General features: G+C 46.8%; 1 protein-coding gene across 1 annotated transcript in view; it reads right to left on the bottom strand.

Moving 5' to 3' along the window:
- Window positions 1-18,305, bottom strand: part of Tmcc3 (transmembrane and coiled-coil domain family 3) — a 152,901-nt gene extending 134,596 nt beyond the window's left edge. The window contains exon 1 of the mRNA XM_051172692.1: window positions 18,185-18,305. Within this exon, the coding sequence (XP_051028649.1) occupies window positions 18,185-18,211 (27 nt within the window). The 5' untranslated portion in view covers window positions 18,212-18,305. The remainder of the gene's footprint in view (window positions 1-18,184) is intronic.
- Between the last annotated feature and the right edge of the window lie 4,649 nt (window positions 18,306-22,954).

Below are 22,954 nucleotides of genomic sequence, written 5' to 3'. Positions count from 1 at the left end.
AGTGGTGGAACCTGGGATAGAGTAGTTAGAAACAAAGAAATGCCAGTCAAAGGGTACAAAGTATGAGTGAGATAAGAGGAATAATCTTTAATGAGGTATTACATAGAACTGTGGCTGTAATTAATAGGTTTTTGTTTTGTTTTTGTTGGTGTTTTGGGTTGGTTTGGTTTGGCTTGGTTTTCCGAGACAGGGTTTCTCTGTGTAGCCTTGGCTGTCCTGGCCAGACAAGCTGGCTTTCTCTGACTCCGCCTGCCTCTGCCTCCCTCAGAGCTGGGATCAAAGGAGTGCGCCACCACACCCTGCTAATAGCACTTATTTTAAAACCGCATGAAGAATAGCTCTCAGAACTGGAGAAAGGGCTAAAGAGTTAAGGGTACTTCTTGAGCCTGGGTATGGTGGCACACACCTTTAATTCCAGCACTTAGGAGACAGAGGGAGATGGATCCCTGTGAGTTTGAGGCCAGCCTGGGCTACATGGTGAGTTCCAGGACAGTCATAGCTGCATAGTGAGAATCTAACACATGAAACAAAAACTAAAGAAAACAAAAAAGAAAAAGGACTTGCTGCTCTTCTAGAGACCTGAGTTTGATCTCCAGCACCAACGGAGTGGCTCAGGACTCCAGTTCCAGGGTGTCCAACACCCTCTTCTCTTGCACACTAGGATCACATAATTTGCACAGACTTACAGGCAAGTGAAACACCCATATGCAAATTTTTAAAAGGACAGCTTTTAAGTATCCCCCCTCCCACAAAAGATAAGTAGGTGAGTTAATGAGTTTGTTAATTATCCTGGTCTAATCATTTCACCAGGCGACCATACAATCAAAACATCCCATAAATATACACAAGTATTATCTATCAATTCAAATTTTAGAAAAGGAATTATAACAATACTGGCTTCTTGGGCGTGATGGCGCACACCTTTAATCCCAGCACTCTGGAGGCAGGGGCAGGCGGATCGCTGTGAGTCCAAGGCCAGCCTGGTCTACAAAGTGAGTCCAGGACAGCCAAGTCTACACAGAGAAACTTTGTCTCAAAAAACCAATAACTAACTAATTGACTAAATAAATAAATACATAAAACAAAATCAATACTGGCTTAACATTTCTTTACAAATCCCACAAGTCACAGTACTTCAATCAACTTAGAGTTGGTTGGGCTTGCTAGCACCCACTGATCTGACCTCTCAGAAGGCCCCACACTTTGTTCTACAGGTTGAGGTTTCAAGCAGGTTAAGATGGCTCCTATTCTGCTCAGCTCTCCAGCTTGCTCTCGGTGCGGCATCCCCAGGTCTGCTGCGTGGAAAACAATGGTTTCTGCTCCTTTCCTGCTTAGCTTTCACCGAGTGTGTTTGGGGGACTAAAGCCTCACATGATGGCATGCACCTGCAACCCAGCACTGGGGAAACCGAGGCAGGGGGATCTGGAGCAAGACTAAGACCCTGTCCTCAAACCAAAGCAAACTAAAACCATGGCCCTGACCCAGGGACACCTGCCAGTTGTTCAGTATCTGCTGAACGTGTTTTTCAACTCATTTTGATAAACACACCTCGCTCTGTCAGCCTTGTTTCCACCTTTTCAGCCTTAAAACTGAAAAAACACGTTTATCAAGAGTCATCTCTAGGACTGCAGAGATGGCTCGGTGGTTAAGCGCTCTTCCAGAGGACCCCGGTTCAAGTCCCAACCCCACACAGAGGCTCACAACTACCCGGAACTCCAGTCCCAGGAAATCTGATGTCCTCTTCTGACCTCCGCAAGCACTAGGCACACATGTAGCGCATAGGCACACATGCAGGCAACATACTCGTATGCATAATAAAATCAGTAAAACACATCTCTTCATGTTTTGTTCTACTGCATGAGCTTGAATTGCCCTGGATGGTGCCCTTCTTACATTATATTGTCTCCATTCGTGGTAATTGCCCCAGGCCTGTGATCTTCTCTGGCACACACAAATGTCTGGACGTTGTTGGCTGGTTTTAACACTGCTGCTCCTCAGTTCGGTCCAAAGCCCTGGGAGGACGTATGCTCCCTTCCAGATCCTTCCTGCACAGAAGACAATGCTACAGATGAGCCAGGACTGGCTCTGAGCTCAGCACACCTGCCCTTCCCTCACTGTACAGCTCTTCTCCCAAAGCAAATGCACAGCACTAATGACAGTAAGTAAGCACTCATGGCTGTCCCCTCTGTTGGCTCATCCCAGACACATAGGTGGCTATCTATCTCCAATGTCTACAGCTGCTCTCAGCTGTCTCTCCAGTCAAGTGGAAACCTAAGCACTTAGTCAGGCTTTGGGACTGTGACACCAGGGCTGATGACAGAGTTATATGCTCTCAGTGCTGACAGCACACCACAATTATCTGGAGGGCTTTAAAAACCTCAGAGGTTCCAGGTCAATGATGTGGGTATGTTTTTAAACAGTTTTTTTTTTCAGTTTGTGCAGTGATTCATTTGATGTCATAAAGTTAGGGTTCCAAGAGACTGCAGGAGGAAGTTCCTTCTAAAAGTAAAATACTTTCTGCAATTCGTCTGCAGCTATCTATGGCCAGTTCATTGCCAGCAGTGGAGGACCTTCCACAGTCCAGCGGATGTGCTCATCACCCACAAAACCCACAATTTGATCCTCTCCACAACCCCATGAAACTGGCACATTTATTATCCTTGCTGAACAGATGCAAAACCTGAATCTTACAAATGTCGGGTAGCCCATCCAGGCAAACACAAAAAAGGGGGGCATCCTGGCAGATCTCAAGAGAAACACCCTAGTGAACAGTCAGCCACGGAGCCATGCCTTGTCCTGGTGATTGTGTTTAGGCATTCTCAGAGACCCCCCTTGTCCCCCTCAACTTCCATTTGGGCTCACCTCCCTCCCCAGGAGGCACTGGAGTCTGACTTGGCTATTGCTTCTGGCAATTTCTTATCTTACAGAGTCTCTGTGAAGATGGCCTGGATGCTCCAGAGCTAGCCCCAAGTCATTCCCGAGTGCACATCCCCTCTGCCCACTGGCCACCCACTCTACCTGCCTTGCTGTTCTTCTCCAGCCTAATTTTCTCCAGGTACCCACAGGTGGCCCAGTGGTTACTCTCAGCTGTCTGCGAGCCTGCTCCAGCGGCAATAAAATAGTTTTCTGCACATGAGCTTCTACAAAGCTGCTTGTCTCTTGTCGTGCCTATGTAGGCCTACGACTATTTCTTTAAACCCATATGTTGGACTGTACAACTGCTGCTGCTAAGCTCCAAGGACTCCCACAGACCTGAGACTAAACTGCCAGAGACTTTTATTTTCCTTTTTTTTTTTTTTTTCCCTGAGACAGGGTCTTACTCTACAGCCCAGGACAGCCTAGAACTGACTATGTAGCTCAGACTGACCTTGAACTAATAGCAATTCTCCTGCGTCAGCCTGTATGGGTATTGGGATTACAGGCATGAGCCACCGCCCATTGCCATTTGCCTTAACTAGGTACCTTTCTGAGACTACTACCACATCTGAAAATTTATTAAAATGTTCTCATCCAAGTCACTAGCAATATTTTCCACTATAGATTTTATCTGGTTCGGCCTCAAGCCAACAGAATTAACATTCTCTAGTGAAAGCCATCTCACCGCCCAACATTATTTTCGGGGTTTTATGAGTACTTGGTTGGAATTAAGATTCGGTAGCTGTGTTGTTCCCTGAGCCAGGCTGCCATGATGAACGTTCTCCGGGAACGCTGACCGGCTCCCACCGGTCGCTTCATTCCTTTCTAATTGCTGCACTGAATTGAGAATCCATTATAAACTATGAATGAAACGACAGAGACAAGCTGTAAAGGAAGAGATGGCTTCCCCCCCTTTCTGGCACCGTTTCTTTTCTCCTCAGCACCTCTGACCTTCTAATAGTTGCTAGATGGAAATCTGGGATGTGAACAGACTGAGTTCCTGATAGCTTTCTACCTTGCCAGGACCCTGGTATCTTTCTTTTTTTCTTTGAAAATTTTATTGAGAGAATTACAGCTTTATAATCAGTTATAAGAAATGATGCAGAATGCTCTCTTGTGCTCTTTATCCATTTTCCTCTAATGGTTTCCTGAACTGTATCCAGCCAGCCATCTTAGTCAATTTCCTCATATTGATGCAAGTGATCACACACAAGCACAGACATACACAGGCGCATATATATATATTGTGTGTGTTTATATATGTATACACATACACACACACATATCACACATATGAGACAGGGTCTCACTATGTAGCCCTAGCTGTCCTGGAACTCACCATGTAGAAGACGAGGCTAGTCTCAGACTCAGAGAGACCCACCTGCCTTTACCTCCTGAGTGCTGGGATTAAGGGAGTGCACCACCATGCCAGGCCAGGCCTTATCATACTGTAGAAATCTGCTTCCCTCCCGTCAAGACACAGCAGCCTGACTCTCCAAGGACCACTCTGGTTGCCTCTTCACTAATCTCTTTAGTATTAGCCTGGCACAGTGGTATAGATCTATAATCGAAGAGGAGGAAGGAGAAGGAGAAGGCCGTCCTGGGCTATAAAGCAGGACCCTGTCTTAACAAACCAGGACAAGATGGAACAGAACAGAACAGAGCGATGGGAAACCAGAAAGCGAAGGAACCAACATGGTTTGTTCTGCTGTTTTGGTTTTGACATCGATTGCCATAAATCAAGGAGGGGGCACACAATGAGCTGAGAGGCCTTTTGTTGGCCTTCTGAGCAGTTCCTTAACGTTTCAAACATACTATTATTTTCCCCCCTAGACTAAAAAGTGCTTCTGTATTCGTAGGTTTCTCTATTTGATAGTCCCATCTATGATCTCTTTAGACTATAGTAAATTGGTGGAGAGAGGTTTTTTTTCCTTCCAAATTTATAGCAAAGATAGTTTTCTCTCAGTTAATAATATTGATAGGACATGTTTCCTTTGAGTATTAAACTTTGCAGCTATTGAGTGTATTAAAATGCTACCCCTTGGAGTAGCCAACTGATGAACAAGAAGAGATCCCATTCTATACAGCTTTGGGAGATGACGTGACTACTTGCCCGCCCTTCTAATAGCCACATGTTGTGGGTGACCGCTCCCAGTCAAGAGCTGACTTTGTTAGAGCGCAGACCGTGAACACAGGCTCTATGGATCAGCCCATATCTCTGCCACAACTTTTCAGCTCTGCTAATGCAGTACAGTAGTAGCCACAACGTAATGGTGCTGTGCATTGTGTCAGAGGACTTTATTCAAACAGACACTCAGCTGCAGTTTGCATAATCGTGGTCTGAGCCCATCATGGTAAGTCCATTTCACGAATGGGTGTATAACTCAATTCTAGTGGATGGCATGTGACCCAGTCCCAGTGGATGGCATGTGACCCAATTCCACTGAATGGCTTGCAATCTAATCTTGGGGATGGCACGTGACCCAGTCCCAGTGGATGGCATGTGACCCAATTCCAGTGAATGGCTTGCAATCTAATCTTGGGGATGGCACGTGACCCAGTCCGAGTGGATGGCATGTGACCTAATCCTGGGCATGGAATGTAACCCAGTCCCGAGATGTTGACCTAATCCTGGTATATGGCATGTGAGCCACGTCTCTGGGAGGGCTCCCAGGAAAGATGATGTCCCTAAGGCAGATAGGAGAGATGGCCCTTCTCCGTTCCTTTGGATGCTATCAAATCTGGCTGTAACAGCTGGAATTGCTGTGGCCATCTTGCTTTGACTTAGAGATGGAGCCATCAAACACAGGAGGGCAGAGCTGTGAGAACCACAGAGATTGTAGAAGCTTGTGTACTGTGCCTGAGGCCTGTTACACTACTTAGGTAAAACAAACAAAAATATTCCCAAAGGCAATGATTTAGCCAAAAGGCACCTTAATTATGGCATCACTGTCCCCATTTCAACATGCACCATTGCATGTCACAGTGGATAGATGTTCCATAGACAGCATTTGCGTGGCTGGCCCTCAACCTGAACCGCAAACTCCTGCAAATTAGAATTCTTCTTGCTGTAAACAAGCCAGTACCTCTTAAAATCCCCCTACCCCTTTCTGTTGCTCAAAAATAAATAAATAAAATAAAATAAAAAATAAATGAATAAATAAGAAATACCAGTGAGAGAAAAATGGCAAACCTATACTTATTTAATATGAATAGAAAGCAAGATTGATAATTTTTCATTTCTCCCTAAATTAATATGTTTTGTCTACTCCACTCCCTGCAGTTTTCCTTTTCTTGCTTGGAGCCTCTCCCTGGCTGCCCTGGGAACGCGTGCTGCATGCAAATGTGGGTAGACTCGTCAGCCTTATTAGGCGTAGTTCCAACTGGCCACCCCACATGAACACAATTAAAAGTTAAACATCAATTAAAATTCACGGAATCCATTTAGCTTTCTGAAAAAGCACTAAATAACTCAACACATTTGGGGCACAAATTAATCTCCATCGTTTTCTCTAGCACTCTTTAGTCATCAAACATATACTAGGCCTGGTTTAGACTTTTAATTCACCCGGTCCCTGTTGAGGAGGTGATGAGAAATAAGAGCAGGATGGAGGGCCGTGTGGATCAAGTGTAGCTGGCCAGGTGGTCTGTCAGTGCTGGGGGCACCAGAGCACTGTGACCGTTACAGTTTGAATTTGAAATGGCCCCTGTAGGCTTACGTGCTGCTCTTCAGCTGGCAGTGACAGTCATGGGGTTCTAGGGACTTGGAGAGGGGGGCTCATTGGAAGAGTGTTGTGCCTGGGATTGGTCCTTTCCTTGTTCTTCTGTTTCCTGTCTACAGCAGGCAAACAGCCTCTCCCTCCACTCCACACTCTCTCACCTCCGTGATGTTCAGCCTCACCTCAGACCCCCAATAATGGAGCTGCCCATCCACAGACAGGAACTCTGAAACCCTAGGCCAGAATCAATAATCCCGCTTTGTAAGCTGGTCTCAGGGAAGACTGATGATCAAAGGAAGATGGAGAAGACTGCCTGGGGAGGGGTGTGTGTGTGTGTGTGTGTGTGTGTGTGTGTGTGTGTGTGTGTGTGTGCCATCTCTTTTCTGGAACCTGTGCTGCTGCACTTATCGGCTTCCAGGTTCCAAGTGGTGGCAATATGTTCCACACAGAAGACTTAATTTTCTTCCTGGATCTTTTTCTTTCCCATTCTTCTACTTCCTCCCATGCTCAGTCTCACCTTACAGCATCTCCATGGTTGTTTTTCTGTATCTTTACAGCAATCCACCTACGATAGCCCATCCTTTTACAAACTAAGTATAGTCTCTCTGCTCCCCTGCTTAAAATCCTCTACTGGCTTCCCATTGCCTTTTATACACTATTGTTTTTGTGTGTGTGTCTGTGGTGTCCAATGTCCAGTGTCAGGTCTCTTCCTTAATTATTTCTGCACACTCTCTGTTTAGGCAGGGCCCTTCAGGTACACCGCCTTGCCAGAAGCTCCAGGCATCTGCCCAGCGGCCCCTTTAGCACTGGGGCTACAGACCCCCCCCCACACACACACATCCAGCTCTTTCTGTGGGTGCTGGGGATCTGAACCCAGGTCTTCACGCTAGAAAGGCTAGTACATTATTGACTGAGCCATCTCCCACCCTCACCCCCTCAACTGCATTTGAGAATTAAAAATCAGAATCGGTTTCCTACTTTGAAAAAAATTATTACCACAGTTTAGCAGCTGAAAGCATCATGAATTTATCCTTTTACATTTCTGGGGATCAGGAATCTGAAATCAAAGTGTTGTTGGGGCTGACACCTTCTACATCCGTGGTTCTCAACCTTCCTAATGCTGCAAGCCTTTAATAAAGAGGGAGACCGCCCCCCTCCCCCGGCCAGCCAGAAAAATTACTTTGATTGCTACATCATAACTGTAATTTTGATACTGTTATGCATTGTAAGGCAAACATCTGTGTTTTCTGATAGTCTTAGGTGCCCTCAAAGGGGTTGCAAACCCATAGGTTGAGAACCTCTGTTCTGGAAGCTTCTAGATGGCATATATCTTCCTCCAACTCTGACCCTTCTATAGGACACCTGGGATGTCAGGGGTCTACCTAGATCACCTCTGCACCTCAGTTATCACATCAGTGAGGCTCCTTTCACTGAGTAAGGAAACGTTCTCACAGGTCCTAGGGACATGGAGTGGGGTGGAGATAGCCAGGCAGTCAGTCACACAACCAAACCAACCTCACACAAAACCCCCAAGCTCTTCCTTACTGTGACTTAGCTCAGCCCAGCCTTGCAGAGCTATCCCCGCCTCTTCTTGATGGAGCAGTGGTTCTCAACGTGCAGGTCAAGACCCCTTTGGGAGTCAGATGACCCTTTCACAGACCATCAGAAAACACTGATATGTACACTATGATTCATAACAGTATCAAAATTATGGTTATGAAGCAACAATGACTATAATTGAGTGGTTGGGGTCACGGCAGCATGAGGAACTGCACTGAAGGGTGGCAGCATTAGGAAGGTTGACAACCACTGTGCTACAGCTTCCATCTGTTCCCACAGGTCCCAACCAGTTGCACCTCATGGCCTTCGTGTGTGGCTCTTAGAACTTGAATAGTTTACATGGCTGGTTCATGAGTGAGCACCAGGGTCCTATTCTTAGTGCCATCTGAGGTCTTCTCCTACCACTGAGTGAACTCAGGGGCAGAGTAGAATCTGTCCTGCTTATCACCCTGCTGGAACAATGGCCAATTGTGGCTACTTAGTATTTGTTGGAGGGATAAGCTGTCTAACAAATGCTTCTGGTTTTCCCACAGCATACCCTCACAACCCATTTGCTCTTATAATCCATATATTTATGTAAATACTCTTTAAAACTCATTAATATTTTCATCCTGCATCAGTTCTCGGGATAACATTAAGCAAGATTAAATGCAATAAAAACAACTACAGAGCCTACAAAATATTAAGGGGAAGGAAGGAGGTGGAATAAGGGATAGAGCTGAGAAAATTATGGATCACGTAATTACTATGTATGAAGACTTACAGACATTAATTATAGTTGACTCTAAACTCAAGATGACTTTCAGTGGGATAAGGTTCCATCAAGCCGACCTTTATGTGGGATGTCTTTAAGCAAAGAGAAAACCTGTTGCTTAGATTCTCTTGTTCTCTAGTTTTTCTGTCTCTTTCTGTCTCTGCCTCTCTGTATCATCTATCTATCTATCTATCTATCTATCTATCTATCTATCTACCTACCTACCTATCCATCTATCTATCTTCATGGATGTGTGTGCATGTGCCTATGCACGTACACATGGAAGGGTATATGTGGTGGTCTGAATAAAAATGATTCTCATAGGCCCATAGGAAGTGGCACCATTAGGAGGTGTGGCCTTGTTGGAGTAGGTGTGGCTTTGTTGGAGGAAGTGTGTCACTGGGGATGGGCTTTGAGGTTTTAGATGCTCAAACCAGGCCCAGCGTGTCACTGTCTCTGCCAGCTGCCTGTGAACCCAGACACAGAACTCTCAGCTCCTTCTCCAGCACCATGTCTGCCTGCACGCCGCCATGTTTCCTGCCATGATGATAATGGACTAAACCTCTGAACTGTAAGCCAGCCCCAACGAAAATTTTTCCTTTATAAGAGTTTTTATGACCATGGAGTCTCTTCACAGCAATAAAACCTTAAGACAGTCTATGTGTCAGTGCGTGTCTATGTGGGGGGGGGTCAACTTTCAATTCATCCCCTTGGCCCCCAGCCCAAGTGCTAAGGCTCTTGGATTTTTATGAGGGTTCTGGCATCCAAACTCGGTGCTTACACGGTACAGCAAGCACTATGCCCACTGATCCATCTCTTCAGCCCCTGTGTATACTTTTAAAAAAGGGGCACATAATTATTGTACATATTTGTGGGGCAATTATTCAATATCTATATACAAAGTATAATGATCAAGTCAGAGTAATTAACATGTCCTTCTTGGATATTTATTGTTACTTTGAATGTGCAGGTGACCTTTGAGCTCCTCTCTGAGCTCTTTATGAACTATGCAGAAGCTGATTGACAGCTCTGGGCATGGTGTTATAGGGCATCAGCGCTTACCCTGCCTACTTGCACTGTGGTACCAAAATCAAACCCGTCTCTATCTAGTCTCCTGTACCTTATTCTGTGTGACACTTTCAGCATTCATATATGAGAACAGGAAGTGCTATCCTGCGTTTGGTTTATTTTGCTTAACATAATGTCTTCCAATTTTCTTGGATGTACTTGATTAACAAAAACATCCTGCATTACCCGGGGCAGCCTAGGAGCTAGACTCTGTAGTGAGCGTTTTATGTAACCCATGCCCTTCAGTCTTCAGCTATGGGGCGGGCACTGTTCCCACGGAGAACTGCAGTTGAACTAGCCTAACTTGTTCACGTTTAGACAAGAACCAGGTGTAACTCTGAGGGACCATGACTTCAGAGCCCCAGTGTTAAACCTCCGGAGGAACCCACTCTATTCGTTCTAACTCATTACTCTGGATACACCTAAGAGTTCAGAAGAGAGCATTTCCCTGATCTCCAGAGACCATGGGGTTAACAGGCTGAAGGGCCCCGAGCTCCTGTGGACGCATACAGCCCACGCCAGACATGAAGCTCAATGTATCGCTACAGAATGTGTTACTTGGCTTCCAAACCATGGCCATGTCCCTGCAACCTGGCTTCATCTTTGGGCATTGACTCTTCTACTTCCTGCCCAGTGGGCTACAGACAGACAGACAGACACACACACACACACACACACACCGCAGACACACACACATACACCCCCCACAGACACACACATATACACACACATACACCTCCCACAAACATATACACCCACCCACACAGACACCCCCCCACACACAGACACACACACATACACACACACATATATACACACATATACACACACATACACACACACAGACACACACACAGACACACACACATATATACACACACAGACATAGACACACACACACACACACACATCCCCCAGAGAAAAGGGCATGATGAGTCCAGATGGTTACTTCGGATAAAGGGATAGGAAGGCTGGATACCCAGAGACCATGGAAGAGGTTTTTACGAGATTTTTTTCTCAGAATTCCTAATTGGATCCTAAACGCATTCCGTGGCAACTGGAAGAACTTGGGAAAGACTTAAGGGAGGATGTGACGGGGCAAATCCCACGGTTCTGGCTGCAGCAACAGAGGCTGCTGAAGCCATGGACAGGACAATGTCACCCGAGGAGACCCAGCTGTGTGAGAGAGGTGAGAGCACTGCCTCGTCTTAGGGAATGGGCAGAGGGAGCCCTGCCACAGGTGTAGCATCCTGCACGGAGACCAGAGGACATGCCTTTCTGACCTGCCAGAGTCCTGTTTCAATCTGGAGAGGCACATCCTGCTGTGCTTGGTTATCTCACTCCAGGCACCCTATCCTAATATCTCATATACGTGTGTCCTGCTATCCAGGGGCATCTGCCGTCCATAAAGATTGAGATTTGGCAGGTTTCATATGTAAGGGCCCAGTGGTTTGTTTTTTTTTTTTTTTTTTTTTTTGGTTTGTTTTTGTTTTTGTTTTTTCCCCTTCCTTAAGTATCGACGCATATTTTTAAACTGGGGTATGCAGCCACTTGCAGCCGGGCTGTGTTTGAGCAGCAGAGCAAGCAAAGTACTGAAATACGCATATGCTGTTCACTTTGCAGGCGTGTGCATCTTCCCAGAGAGGAGCTAGTGCACTCACCCTTGGACCCCAAGGAGAAACACGAATGGCACATAGTGGTTCCCACTGACTCATAGGCACACAAGAGAAACAAAGGGTTGTCGTCCACCACCTGCCGCTGAGGTCTGGGGACAGTTAGGCAGTATGTGATCCTATAATTTCCACTGAAGTACTCAATAAAGTGTCTGAACTTTAAATAAATCTCTGTCAGTCTGACAAATGCATATATATGTAACCGAGGCCTCTAGTAAGGCACAAGAAGCCACCTGCTGGCTCTTTTGAGACCATCTCTCCCATTTTCCCAGAAGCAAACACTGATGGGCGGCTGTCCTGGAGGCTTAGACTCCACAGAATATGCTCTGAGGTTGTGGGTTACCAGGAACTGGTCCGATCCGGCCAACTGCCTGTTTTCGTATGATCTATGACCCAAGAATGATTTTTTTTCATTATTAAATGATTGAAAGAAAAAGAGGAACATTTTACAACGTGTGAAAACTACATGAAATTCACATTTCAGGGCCTACAATGAAGTTTCATTGGCTCGCAGCTTCCCCCACTCATTTGCATACTGTGTATGGAGCTTTTATACTGCAGCTGTTGGACTGAATGGCTGCATCAAAGACTTCTCGTCCACAAAGCCTGAAGCACGGACGCCTAGCCAATTGCTATGGTTGGGAAAAGTATCTCCTCAAGACACATGTTTTAAAGATTTGGCCCCAGACCCTGGGTAGGGAGGTGGTGAATCCTTTAAAAAATAAATAAAATAAAATAAAATAAAAAGAGTTAGAATCCAAGCTGGGAAAAAATTGGGGGGGGGGGGTCATATAAGGCATGCCCTTGAGAGGAATACTGGGACCCTGCCTCACCTCTTCCTCTTTGCTCCCTAGAACCCTTGAAGAGGGGAACTGGTTGCCCTAAGTATTCCTGCTATGATGTTCTTTTTGTTTTACCCAAATCAGCAAGCTTGAGCAGCTGTGGGCTGAAACTTATAAAGCCATGATTTATAGAAGATTTTCCTCTATTTTTTTTTTTCTTCCCCCAAGACAGTGTAGCCCTGGCTGTCCTGGACTCACTCTGTGGACCTCACTGGCCTCGAACTCACAGAGATCTGCCTGCCTCTGCGTCCAGAGTGCTGGGATTAAAGGCATGCGCCACCACACCCGGTTGAAGTCTTTCCTCTCTTTATGTTGAATATCTCAGGTGCTTTTCTACCATAGTTGGAAATTGACACACCCATTTCAGGAAAAGTTCACTGACCCTTGGCTAAGAAACCTGCTTCTATCTCCACCAGACAGTTACAAAGTGCTGGGGTCAAGGCTGAGAAACAGCTCTGAGTCTATCCATCACATGTCCACAAGTCATTTACTTCATTTGTCAGAACCAGGGAAAGTTAGAATCGTACCAAATATACAGTGTAGAAAGTAAGAGCCTCTCCCACCATCTCAGGGAAAACACTGCACTAAGACTTTAAAGAACGTTAAAGGAAAAAAGAAAGTTATAGGTTAAAAAAAAAAAAAAACATAAGAAAATTGAATATTCACACTTAAAGGCTATTGTGCCATTTTCTTTCTTTTTTTTTTTTTTCCATTCTCTTTTTGTTTTGTTTTTTTTGTTTTTTGTTTTTTGTTTTTGGTTTTTCGAGACAGGGTTTCTCTGTGGAGCCTTGGCCATCCTGGACTCACTTTGTAGACTAGGCTGGCCTCGAACTCTCAGCAATCCACCTGCCTCTGCCTCCCAAGTGCTGGGGTTAAAGGCGTGCGCCACCACGCCCGGCTTGTTTTTTTGTTTTTCAAGACAGGATTTCTCTGTGTGGGATTAAAGGCGTATGGCACCACCGCCTGGCTATTGTGCCATTTTCACGAGGCTAGCATTACTAAGAATTGTCATCACTGGGACAGAAGTGTCAAGCTGTAAGTGGGAATGGAGGTGGGGGGACTGGGTATAGAGGGAATGGCCAGGAGCAAGGCGGCCACCCGCCTATAAAATGCAAGCAAGCAGTTAGCTCTCCATAGGCACGTGGCATTCAATGGCCAATTCAAGTCTCCAAGGGGCACATCCAGCATCCCCAAAAGGAAAATGGCATTCTCTCAGGTAGGATCAGACAGTGCTACTCCACCACGCTCTGTCAGTTTCCCAGGTGGCCATGAAACTAGCCCTATGGCAGTTGGGTCTCAGTTTAGAAAGAAGAGCATGCCCTGTTTGTTGGTCAGTAAAATGCAATAGTGTTGGAGGCCATTGGTAGCGTTTATACTGTTTTAGTAACAATGCCCCTCTGGAGAGACGACCTTGAAAAGCCAACATTTTGTCAATTAACTTAATTCTAAAGCTTGTTTCTGCGAGCACTTTCCACAGGCTGTCTTCTTCTCTCATTAAAAGCATGTCAGGACTATAGACGCTGGGGACAATAGAGCTGTGCATCTGCAAGGCTTGTCAAGACTGACAAACAGTGGTCAAGGCGGAACTTCTTGTGGTCACCATAGAAAACTCAAGGGCCTTGTTCTTCAGATGCCAGCTGTCCTTTAATAATGTTTTAAATGTCACTTCAAAGAATATTGCGTTATTAGGCAGCCATGGCTGTCCATGTCTCAGGGAGTTTCTGTTCTTGTCACTGCTGTGTGTGTGTGTGTGTGTGTGTGTGTGTGTGTGTGTGTGTGTGTGTGTGTGAGAGAGAGAGAGAGAGAGAGAGAGAGAGAGAGAGAGAGAGAGAGAGAGAGAGCGCCTGTCATGAACACTATGGATCTTTTCCCAGAAGTATATATGTGTACACACATCCCAAGGAATGGACCACCTGGACTGCTAGTGCAAGGCCAAGGATCCCAAAATAAGAAACATTACGAAACATTACTCATGTGGGGGTAAACCTGGAGGCTCTAACATGGGCCAGGAGCACACAGGTAGCTAATTTCTTTTTCTTCTTCTTCTTCTTCTTCTTCTTCTTCTTCTTCTTCTTCTTCTTCTTCTTCTTCTTCTTCTTCTTCTTCTTCCAGATTTACTGGCATGCTCACAGTTGGATGACCTGTGAGGTCTGCCCTCCCTCTGCAAAGTATATATAGTTGACCAGGAAGAAGAAGAAGAAGAAGAAAAGTTTTATAATTACTATTTAGCTTGTCCCCAGAGAAAGAATGCAAATATTTGAGAGGATAACAATAGGTTTGGTATTGCACGTGTGTGTGTGTGTGTGTGTGTGTGTGTGTGTGTGGTGTTTATGTGTGTCTTCCCCTGAGAGATGAAACATGTGCGTGTCTCTGCATCTCCCATGTCTTGGCTTACCTGCCTGCAATGAATTCACCCAGATAAGAGCTAGCCTGGAGGTCTCTAGGCAACCCCTCTCCCCCAAGAAGAAGTCCAGTTAACCTCACCAACCATCTCGTTTGCAGGGCCACAGTCGTGGTGAAGACAGATGCCCACATGCAAGCCTTTTCAGCAGTGTTGGAAAGTTCCGGTCCCTCCTTATCTTGGAGGGCTAATCTGCTTTTCATTGCTAAGCTTCGGTAAACTGCATCTCACTGTGGGGGCCTAGTGGGGATTACTAGCTGTCATGTAGCTTTTTTTCTTTCCACCTACCCAGCAGCAGAGAGGAGAGCTCAAAATGTGACAGAATTACGAACCAAAAGTAAAGGATTCCCAAAGGGTGAATCCCTGTCTCCAAAGCACCGAGAACATCCTACACAAAATGTAAGACACAGACCTCAGGCTCTCCTGAAATTTAGTCCTTCTTTTTCTTGGCTGGAAACACAAAAATGATAGGTAAGTGTCTGTCAGCTGCCAGATCTGACCATCAGAGAAAGTGAAATGCGAAAAGAAAATGAAAACCAAATCATAAAATGCAGCCATGGGAGGGAACACACACACACATACACACTCACATGTAGGGGGGCGGCAGAGAAAGAGGAAAGAACAGGTCACCACCCTTCCTGAGTCTCTTGAAACAGACATAAGATTGTGGGGGTTTTTTGGATGGGAGGGGTGCAGTTCTAGACAGCACAGGAATTCCTGAAAGTTCAGCTAAGGAGAGAACAATTTTCTTTCCCTGGGGTCATGCAACAGTGGCTCTGTTTCTAGGCATGTGTGTACACAGAGATTCACAAACACTCCTGCTGACCTGCGGCCGCTTACGGCTGCTCAGCTGCCAGCCTTCCAGTTTATTTTCCCAGGACTGAAGAGCAACAGAACGACTGGGGAAATAAAACAAAAGACTTTTTATTGGGCAGTGCCAAGTGGCCCAAATTACCTCCCATCACCTCTTTAATGTGCATCCTTAAAAAAAAAAAATTTTTTTTTTAAAACGTCTTTGTAGTTCCCTAAGCATAATTCCGACGGTTTCCTAAGCTGGCCTATGAACAGGACGGACCATATACTTTAACAGTGCAAACAAAGACATGTTGGAGAAGAAAGATGGTGCTATCAACAACGCCAACAATGCTGTGACAAGAGCCATAAGCCAGGGCCATGTGAGCTCAAAGCCCAGGCTATAGGCTGTTCCCTAAGTACCAGCTTAGCCTGCAACCCCTGCTCCTCGCTCCATCCCCTCCTGGCCCTCTCCTCTGGCCACATGTTCATTCTTCAGAAATGGGAGAGGGCGTGTTCTAGTCTTCTAGATGCACCGGCATCCACAGAGCCCTCATCCCACCGGCAGAGTCTTGTCTTGTGGCTGCTGCTTCCGCCTACAGATGTGCTCCTCTCAGCAAATAAACAACGAGGCTCTGTTCACTCACTGCCAAGCCCTCAGACCCCTGTGCTGCTCAGATCTGAAGAGGCACTGTGTTCGGCAACTTCAGCACCACTTTCAGATGCTTTCCTGATGGCTTCTTTCTGCCTTTCTGATGCTGCTGTGAGCGAATGGCTGTCCTGAGCACTCCCTGGGACCCAGGAGACCTCTGACCTAGGTCTGGCCACATGGAACTAATGCTAGTCCCCTCAGTGCTCAGAGAATGCTGCCTGTAATGCATTTATCCAGGCAAGGCACCCAGAGACAGTGCAGGGAATGGGGATCTGGATCCACACACACCACGCCCTAAACCTTCATCAGAAGCCTCGGGTCACATGCATCAGATGTCCGAATTCTTCCTCTGAAGGGGGCAGTACTATGTAATATTGCTGGGGTGGGGGTGGGAACACAGCACCCTATAACCCGCCACACTGACATTTCTTCAGCCAAAAATGTGTGAATATCTGCACCTAAGGATTAAACAAGGCCTCGAAACCATCTCACTTGCCTTCAGGCCAGGCTCTGCAAGCCCTTTAATCCAGATCAGGTTAGAATCTACCGAAGCGAAGAAGAAACTTGGGTTTTCAACAGCTTTGGGGTTTTAGAACTACAGAGAAGTGAACTATAGATTTGCAACATTCCATAAACATGGTGTTGCACATTTACAGTAACACCACACAGGGCCTAGGTCTGCCACATCCATACATAACCCGTGTAATTATACTTAACGTGGGAAATCTCAATCCACCAAACACCTCTTCAAAGCATCGCTGCTGTCTCCTCATAAGGAGGGAACAAGGAATAGATAGTTCAATGACCACATGGAGAGGAGACACAGAGCTTAAAACTGGTTCCTGAACAGATGAAATGTGACCACACATGTGCTGCCCAGGGATGGGTGGGTGGATACGGCTGGACATGCGTGGCCTGGCGGATTCCGGTGGAACTGCCTGTCTCGATGCCCCTTTCCAGCACTGCTTGTGCACAACCCCAGTGTCTATAGACAGAAGACTGGGGTGTGGACTTCCTTCCCAGTCACAGATAGCCAGGAGAGGGTCAGATTTGGAGCCACAACAACCTCTGGTGAGTAAACGGATAACTAGTCAAAGTAAACACAGTTCGCATATTCCCAGCACACACGGTTACAGTAAAGAGCAAAATCAAAACAGTGAATGTTACCACACCAGGAGAGACAGAGAGAGAGACAGAGAAGAGAAGAGAAGAGAGAAGCGAAGAGAGAAGAGAGAGAGAGAGAGAGCACGAGAGAGAGCACACAGCGTACTGGGCTTCAACTAATTAGTGGCTGGAAGTGAAGTGGAACAAAAATTAATTTTACATGAGCTGCTCGAGTTTAATTCCAACAAATCTGTATCATAAAACTGAGCTATTGTGAGGAGCCACTAATATATACACTAAAGATAGGAACAGGGTCCCCATATACAGTCAGTCATTCTGACACGCGTCCACCCGTCAGACATGGCCACCCAGGCTCATGACTGGGATGAGAGGGAGAGAAAACACCACAATGAGCATACGTATTATAAATGGCTGATTAAATTGCTCGAGAGTGGAGAAGTTAGTAGGAGAGGGTAGTTTTTCAGAATATGGTCCCGCCCATATCTCACACCTGCCCCTCAAAGTCAAGGTTATCCAATGAAAGCTGCCTTTGTCAGAATTTGCAAAAGATCATCGGAGTGCATTTGAATGTCAGGAGCAAAAAGAGCCGTGCTAAGGGGATTTCCGCAGCGGTAAACAGGACAAGTCCTCAATGGTCGTCTGGTGGGAATACAGAGGACCCCTTGAGGGTAGGTTCACTAACCTTTATTCCTTCTTTTCTCATTAACATCGTCCCAGTTTTATTCAGGGCACTAATATGCCTTGTTCAATACACTCTTCTGGGCTCCCTTGAAGTCACAGATGACCACGTGTGATGGTGGTTCTGGTGAAGAGAAAAACCCAAGTAAACATCTGTTTTGTTATTTCTTAATAAAAGATGATACAACTGAGAAGGCAAACCCTTCTCACACCTTTCCACACAGGCCTGATGGCTGGGACTTAAGCCGGTCTTGGCATCACCATGACAACGGGAACCAGCAGGTTGAGTGGCTCTGGTGAGGGCCTAAACTAGACAAGCCCTAGATTCAGCATTACATTCGACAAGCTGCTTGTTTCAGCCACCATTCTTGGTTTTATCCTGCTATTTGCAACCAAACATTTTTTAAAAAATTTTTTTATTAATTTATTCTTGTTACATCTCAATGATTATCCCATCCCTTGTATCCTCCCATTCTTCCCTCCCTCCCATTTTCCCCTTATTCCCCTCCCCTATGACTGTTCCTGAGGGGGATTACCTCCCCCTGTATATGCTCATAGGGTATCAAGTCTCTTCTTGGTAACCTGCTGTCCTTCCTCTGAGTGCCACCAGGTCTCCCCCACCCCCGCCAGGGGACATGGTCAAATGTGAGGCACCAGAGTACATGAGAAAGTCATATCCCACTCTCCACTCAACTGTGGAGAATGTTCTGACCATTGGCTAGATCTGGGTAGGGGTTTAAAGTTTAAAGTATTGTCCTTGGCTGGTGCCTTAGTTTGAGCGGGACCCCTGGGCCCAAATCTGCCTATCATAATGTTCTACTTGTAGGTTTCTAGGACCCTCTGGATCCTTCTACTTTGCTATTCTCCCATGCTTCTCTCATCTAGAGTCCCAATAGGATGTCCTCCCCTCTGTCCCAGTTTCCTGGTAAGTGAAGGCTTTCCTGGGACATGCCCCTTGGGCTAGTATGCAGATATAAGTGAGTATATAGCAACCAAACATTTTTAATAGAGTCCAGGACAGAAGGTTGTACTTGAAAGTCTGAACCTTAGGCGACATCACCATAGAGACTGAGAATCCTCCACAATCAGTATTTGTGTGGGTACGAGGAAGCAACCAGTCTGTCGGGCAGTGCCACGAAACGTGGAACATCATGAGATGCCAAACCAGGTTGGCCGCAGAGGCTGCTGGGTGTCCCAGCACATGTTCTCTGTCTTCTGTCTGACTGAATCCTGAATTTGTTCCCACATGGTACCCATGTGCCCTTTTCTAGATTTACAGTATGCCTCATTTCAGACACCTGGACAAAGACCAAGGGAAGACGGGTAAGGTGATCTAGGCCTTGCCCACTGTGTGGACAGCTCAGCTGTTTCTAGCTCCACTAGAAACTAGAGAGGCAGGAGATTTCCATACAGAACATAGACTGGCATGCCATTGACTGACTTTAGGGCATGTTCAATGACAGTATCAGCACTATAAACAGTGAATCTTTATTATACATCTTTATTATACATACATATGTGTATACATACACACACCGATTGTGTATTGTGTTTTGTGGTGGATGTGCATGTTCATGTGGGTTGTCCCAGTTACTATCGCTATGTATGCTATGTGTGACCCAAAGCAACTTGGGTTTATTTGCCACAGTCCATTGAGGGAAGCCAAGGCAGGAACTCAAAACTGAGCAGGAACCTGGAGGCAGGAGCTGATTCAGAGGTCATGAAGACCTGCGGCTCACTGGCTTGCTCATCATGGCTTGGTCAGCCTGCTTACTTATAGAACCCAGGACCACCAGCCAAGGGGTGGCCCCTCCCACAATGAACTGGGTCTACAGGTTTGCTGTACCCCAATCCTACAGAGGCAGTTTTTTCAGTTGAGGTCCCCTCCTCTCAGATGACTATAGCTTGTGTTAAATTGACATAAAACTAACCAGCACATGGTTATATAAATGTAAGTGTGGTTGCATGTGCACGTGTGGGTGTGCATGTGTGTGTACATGCATGGGTGTGCTTGAAAGAAGAGGATATAAGGTCCCCAGGAACTGGAGTTACAGGTGGTTTTGAGAAACCGGACACGGGTGATGGGAAGTGAACGCAGGTTGTCTGTAAGAGCAGCAGGTTCTCCGAACCACTGGGCTATCTCTCTAACGGCCCACCTTTATTTATTTATTTATTTATTTATTTATTTGTGACAGGATTTGTCAGCAAACCTGAAGCTCATGAGTTTGGCTAGGCTGCCTGGCCAACAACCTTCAGGGGTCTGGCTGTCTACAGTACCTGGGTTGCAGGCTATTATTTTTTAAAAGACAAAATGAACAAGAGTCCACATATTACAGTTTAGCTCTCTTTGAGAGCAGGGTTCATTTAGGCATTATAAATGGTTCATGAAGGTCTAATATAAAACTACACAGACGGGCAGGCAGCGGAGCATTTTGTAGATCCTATATCAAAGTGTGTGTGTGGCTTTCTTTCCAACAGCACTGAGGAGCCAGCGAGGGAGTTACGAATATGAGGCTGCCATAAACCGGATGGATCTCTTACTGAGAGAGATCGCAGGGCTGCACTATGGGAAAGCACACGGCAGGATGGCACAAGGCCATAGCACTGGTAAGAAATGAGGTAGGCCCGAGTTAAAGCTACGGCAGAAGGTAGATTTTCTCTATGAATGGATTAAGTGACAGCCTGGGGCTCAATTGTAAAGAGCAAAGAGTTAAAGTGACTCCCAGCGCTGATGGGTGGCTCCTGGTGCTGCCCACTGAGGCAGAGAATGCACGAGGGTTCAAGCAGGATGCAGGTGCTTGGGAGAGCTGAGGGAGGCAGGACTCGGAAGTGATCAGCAGACAATGGGTCAGGCATCGGATCTGAGCAGTCACTGTTAGCAGTGCAACTAGTGGCTGAAGCCACGGGCTTTCCTGAGATCATGCCGCAAAAATGCACAGGGTCAAAAGACGCATCAGCAGAACCCCAGGGTCAGGAAGGGCACAAACAGCGGCATCCACGAGGGGGAAAATGAAGTGGCCAGAGAAGCAGGAAGCAAGTCACAAAGGAGGCACTATCACAAGGTCAGTTTGAAGTGCCTCTTCCAGGTTGATATCTATTACACACTCGCTCCCTCGGCAAGTGGTGCTATATTAGAGGAGGTCCTGGAAACTGGAGGCAGGTAGGACGTGGCTGAAGGATGGAGGTCGGCTTTGAAGGATGCATCTCTTACTCATGCTCCACTTCCTGTCTGAGATGGATTCAAAGCCTTCTCTGTCCACACTCCCACAGCACTGTTATCCCTGAATCAACATATCCAGAGTCTGTGGACCACAATCTCTGCATCCGTGAGCCGAGACAAACCTTTGGGCCATCTAAGTCAGGGATCTGATAACTACGTAGCAATAAGTAACACAAGCTGGGTGGGAGAGCAGGGTGGGGACACTCAGGCAGGACTGTTGTAAGGATGCCTCAGAGCTCTGCTCATGTGACCCTCTGCTCACGTGACTCTCGGCATAACTGACCGAGGGGTGGTTAGTGACGTCAGGAGGTAGGACTTTCAGAAGGATAGAGGCCATCTTGGGCTCGAGCTTCTGAAAGGCATAGGTGAGCCAGACCCATGAGTCATGGCATGTCATCTGTCCCCTTATTACAGTTCAGATCTCATGCGGTCGTCTTCGCCTCCAGCCTACGGTGAAACCCGTGAGAGGTGGGGCCTCGTAGGAATTGTTTGGACCCTAGTCTCTCCTCTCTTGTTGCTCCGGGCTACCAAGCGGTGAGCATCTTTGCACCATCATATTCCCAATCCGATCTTCCAAACCCCTGCGCCACACCCCAACAAGACCATTGAACCAAAGACCGTGCGTGCGTGCGTGCGTGCGTGCGTGCCTGCGTGCGTGGAAACCTCTGAAGCGATGATGAACTCGGATAAGCTCTTCCTGGGTTAATTTTCCCAGCTGATCTTTTGAAGCATCGGAAAGCAGCCCTGCCGTGTGGATCAGGAAGCAGGCAGTGAGAAGAAAAGTGGAGCAGAGAGGCAGGGGAGGCATCCACACTGATGAGTGATTCTTTTAGGCCACGGTTGGTTCTAGACAGCGTGTCTTTCTTAGAAATATAAATCCCCAAAATATATCCAACCGGGGGGTAGGGGAGCGGGGGGGGGGGCTGCGAGAACTACAAAAGGCTGTATTACCTGACAGGATGTGCTAAATGGAGATGTAAGAGGTGGCTGTGGGAACTCGGGAGAAGGGGAAATTAATTTTGGCTGTGTTGAAGCCATCTCTTTCAGAAGGCGGGTGGCAGCTCAGGCCGGAACTTTAAGTACTGGGAGGGTTTCACAGGGAAGGAAAGAGAGTTGAAAGAAGAAAGCCAGCCGCCGGCCGGGGTGGGGGGTGGGTGGGGTGGTGCGGGAGGATGGTGAGGGGGTCGGAGAGGGTGGGAGAGGTGGGGGGATGGTAAACAGAGCACTGGGGAGGTGGGTTCTGCCCTTACTCAGCAGGTTAACTCTTGTGTGTCCCCCATTTTACTGCTCTCCCACGACATCCCCGCCGGACTCTGCGTGGAAACGCTCTCTGTTGATTGGTCTGCATCTCTCACTAGACATTTGCAACAGTGTTTCTTTGTGCTTCCTGTGCCTGGCACAAAGCCTGGGACAGGAGCTCTTTGCTCTTTCCCCGGCTTACGACAACATTGCTCTGGCAGGGCACCTAGAGGAGGAGGAGCCCCGCAGATCCAGAGGGGGCTCCTTCACAGGAGTTGGGGTGGGCTTCGGTGGGAGATGTGCTGATAAGATACG

This window comes from Acomys russatus, chromosome 31 (assembly GCF_903995435.1).
Source record: "Acomys russatus chromosome 31, mAcoRus1.1, whole genome shotgun sequence".
NCBI lineage: Eukaryota > Metazoa > Chordata > Mammalia > Rodentia > Muridae > Acomys > Acomys russatus.
This window is presented reverse-complemented; position numbering and strand designations above follow the sequence as displayed.